The sequence below is a fragment of the Cebus imitator genome, unplaced genomic scaffold (genome assembly GCF_001604975.1).
Source record: "Cebus imitator isolate Cc_AM_T3 unplaced genomic scaffold, Cebus_imitator-1.0 Scaffold446, whole genome shotgun sequence".
Classification (NCBI taxonomy): Eukaryota; Metazoa; Chordata; class Mammalia; order Primates; family Cebidae; genus Cebus; species Cebus imitator.
The window spans coordinates 1371362-1375033 of NW_016107761.1; the positions used below are offsets into that span (position 1 = coordinate 1371362).

A 3672-nucleotide genomic window follows, 5' to 3' on the forward strand; every position below is an offset into this window, starting at 1 on the left:
TGCAAAATGCTATCATAAGGAAGACAAGACTTGAGAAGTACGGGACTCTGCAGAGGAAAGAGGACAAAAGGCTTGGACCCCGGATGTTGTAAACCCATGACAGGGTTTTGCAGCTGTTTTCAGAACTCATCTGCTCCCAGGAGACAAAGGGTCACACAGAAGAGTTTGGGATTTATGGCAGGGTCACAGTGAGGAGGGGTTCTCTAAGATAAGTGCTGTGATCGTCAGAACTGTTCACCTGGGGCTCAGAGGCTGCTCTCTAGGGAACAGTCTGGTGGGCCTGTGGTGTCACTCCCCCATCCACCTGATCCAGGTCCTTCTGACTGGGCTCAGGCAGGATGGACCTCCTCTTGTGAAGGCTGTTGCCTGGGGAGGCCTGCAGGGAAGATGGGGTGCAGCAGACACTCACTGGGCTTAGGGCACAGCCTGCGCCTCACTTTCCCATGTTCCTTTGAGGCAGTTGCTCCTCTGTCTGCACCTGCTCCTAACGCCAAGGCTGCCTAGTCAAACTTATTCAACTGTGGATCTCATTAAAGATTAGAGGTATTTCCTGCATCCTGCATAGCTGTAGGTAGTCTAGCAATAACTGAAAACTGCTGCAACATCTGCATAATATTGGATCCAAGCCCTAATTTTTCTTAACCCTTTCCCTCCTAGGCTGCTCTCCCAGACCCTCTCCAGAGCCAACTTAGATCCTAGTGGACCACAGTGCCATCCTGTGGCCAATAAGTGAAGTTTCATCATTGCTTCTACAATGGCCCAAGGGATGCTGGGAAATGTCTGCAGAGTGAGCTGGGGGACTATTCCAGAAGCGCCATCCTGCAGGTTTTAAACCCTTTTCCCAACACTAGTTCTAACCCTATTACTTTGAGTTATCCAGCCTAATATCCCACCCTCATTCTAAATAACTCTTATCACATAGCTGCAGTTAAAGTCTGATTGATATTTTCTTCCTTAAAACTATCATATAAAGGGAGCAGGATAGAATGGGATGAATGGAAGAAAATTGGATTTATCCTGAAGTAGGAAGAACATACACAAATTTAAGTTATTTAATTTCCATTACCAAAGATGCAATACATGTCGCCCCAAATAACAATTAATGTTACCATAAAAATAAAGATTAGCAAAAATTGGGGTGATAATGAGATTGCCTTCAAGACAGTGTCAAATACATATTAACGAAAAATAAAATTTGAATGTAAACAACTTGTAGGCAACAAGTAAACATGAAGGGAGCAGTATCCAATGTGGAAAATAAGGATGGATAATTAAGACCAGCAAAGGACCTTCCACAGAAAATGATTAATGTGTACAACGCACATCTGCATCATGATCTGAGCAGCAGAAATGGAACCAATGATTCTGGAAGAGCAGAGGAGTGGTGTGAGATGACGATGAGGATACCCTGGTGCAAAATACTGTCATAAGGAAGCAAGGAGAGAGAGCCTCCTTCCTTTGTGAGCAGGAAGGAGGTGATTGTGTCACGCTGTGGCTAAGCTGCTGGCACAGAGATACACCGCTGAGTCTGCCTGCTCTGTGCGCTGGATCTGCAGAGTGGAGACGGATCCCCTAGACCTCTCTGCAGAGAACCGATCACTGGGCAGCCCCGAATCGTCTGCTATATCCTTGCCTTGGAAGTAAATTAGAAACTCTGGGCCCTGCCCGGGGCTCTGTCGGTACCAATAAAGGACCGTATGACCTGAAATTGGATCACACCTGAGAGCTACATCCTTTCCCTTCTCTGTGACCTTGTTACTGGGGGACTGGGAGACTCCAGCACCTGTGTGATCTGTGGAGACAGAAGTTGAGAACAGAATGAAGAAAACAATTGTAGTCAACACACACACACACACACACACACACAGAAACTGCTTGTTGTTCTGAGGACTCACCTGTCTGCAGGAGACACAGGGCTGCCCAGCAGAGGAGCCTGGTGCCCATGGCAGAGTCAGAGGGTCAGAGCAGGGTGGGAACGTTACCCGATCAGGGTCACAAGCAGAAGCAGAGGAGGAGGGACGTCCTCGGTCCTTGTCCCAACACAGAACAGTTCCCGCAGTGACATCACTTTCTGTCTCAATCCCTACAATGTCAGGAACACAGGATTCATATTAGAACACATTTGAATGACTGCTTTAGATATTTATTAGCTCCTTTTAAATAACATCAATGCATCTTTTGTGTCTTCACTTTGTGATCCAGAGCTGTCTGGACCCGGAGGCGTCACTCTGCCTCTCTGAGTTGAACTTCTCATCCCACAGCCGCTCCTCTGTCTGCTGGGCATGTTCTCTAGGATGTGCCAACAGCGCCCCCAACACAAGGCACCAAGAGGTGAGCTCACTGTCTTTCCTGCAAGGCAGGGTCCCCAGTGCCATCCCCATTCATTCCCCAGCCTCCCCCATTCTCCCAGTCACAGGTGCCCGACAGGATTGTCCCATCACATGGGTCCCCTCACAATCTGTATTTCATTCCTCTCCTCTAGGACCACTCCCACCTTTGTTGGCTATAATTCAGAAAAGATACCTTGTTGGCAAACTCATAGTTTTTTTTTTTTTTTTTTTTCTTTTACCACCAGTAAATATATTTCCCTCCATCTCAGTATTTAATGAATGGGGATTATAATTCTGACTAAATGGTTATTTTTGATCCTCTTTCTTGACTTCCCTTGTTTCTTTCAGTCTATTCCACAAGGAGAGGTTTATCTTTTCCTCTTGACTGCTTTTAGAATCATCTCTTTGTTACTTATGTTTCCGAATCTCATTATAATAAAAACATTCATCTTATTTCATATTCATTTGAATTCTAATGTCTCATCACAATCACTTATTCTCTATACTTTCTCTTTTTGAAACTTCAATTATTATATGTAAGAAAAACGGGAAATTCCAATTAAAAAGTATATCTTCTACTATGCTGGAAACCACAGGCTTTTGACTCCTCATCCCTTCAGCTCTCCCTAAGGTTGCATATTTAATTTTCAATGCTGGAGTCTCTGTAACTTCTTCAGCCCTGTCCTTGACATCACTAATAATCCCTTAGAAGCATTTCATCTTTTCTTCATTTCCATTTTGTGTACAGTGATAATCTTAATCATTTCTGTATTTAATTTTATTATTTTTTAATGTTACCTTGATGGTTTCTGACAGTCTCTTTTTTCTTCTTCACATTTCAATTCCCTTTAAATATGGTTCTACAAACTTTCCTATCTTTGAGTGGTTAAAAATTTATTGTCTCCATACACTTCTATTGCTTATTGTTTCTGCTTACTTCTCTTCATTGGTTTGTATTTTAATAGTCTTAGTAGTAGAAACATATTTATCCGACATTAATCTGTGGAGTTCAAGAGAGGCCTGCACTGAGAGTAAAAAGAACTTCAACACTCCATAGCTTTTCCACTGTCTCCAGTCTTGTGGCCAAATTCATGGGGCCAAGAACTGTCTGTTGCACTCTGGGTTGCTAAACGCTCTCACGGTTTAGGTTCCTGGGGAACATGCTCTCAGGACAGCCACAATGGACCTTCTAGAACACAATTCTGATTTTCTGTTACTTTTCCATGATACCTTCTCCTTAAATTAGCAACTATAAGGCTGTTCCCATCCTGTTCATTCAAGGGAAAATAATATAAAAGGAACATTTTTTAAAAAAATTCTAAATCTACAAATGTGCCCTCTT

At 43.4% G+C, this 3672-nt stretch overlaps 1 pseudogene and 1 gene segment (V, D, J or C); both read right to left on the minus strand.

Annotated features, from left to right (window-relative positions):
* Positions 1 to 1484: 1484 nt before the first annotated feature.
* Positions 1485 to 2486, minus strand: LOC108291156. The segment is given in 2 exon segments: positions 1485 to 1792; positions 1896 to 2486. Coding segments are annotated over 2 exon segments (357 nt in total).
* Positions 1979 to 3672, minus strand: part of LOC108291084 — a 3594-nt pseudogene continuing 1900 nt past the window's right edge. Inside the window, exon 3 of the transcript XR_005197229.1 lies at positions 1979 to 2083. The product of XR_005197229.1 is annotated as a T cell receptor beta variable 6-4-like (transcript). The remainder of the gene's footprint in view (positions 2084 to 3672) is intronic.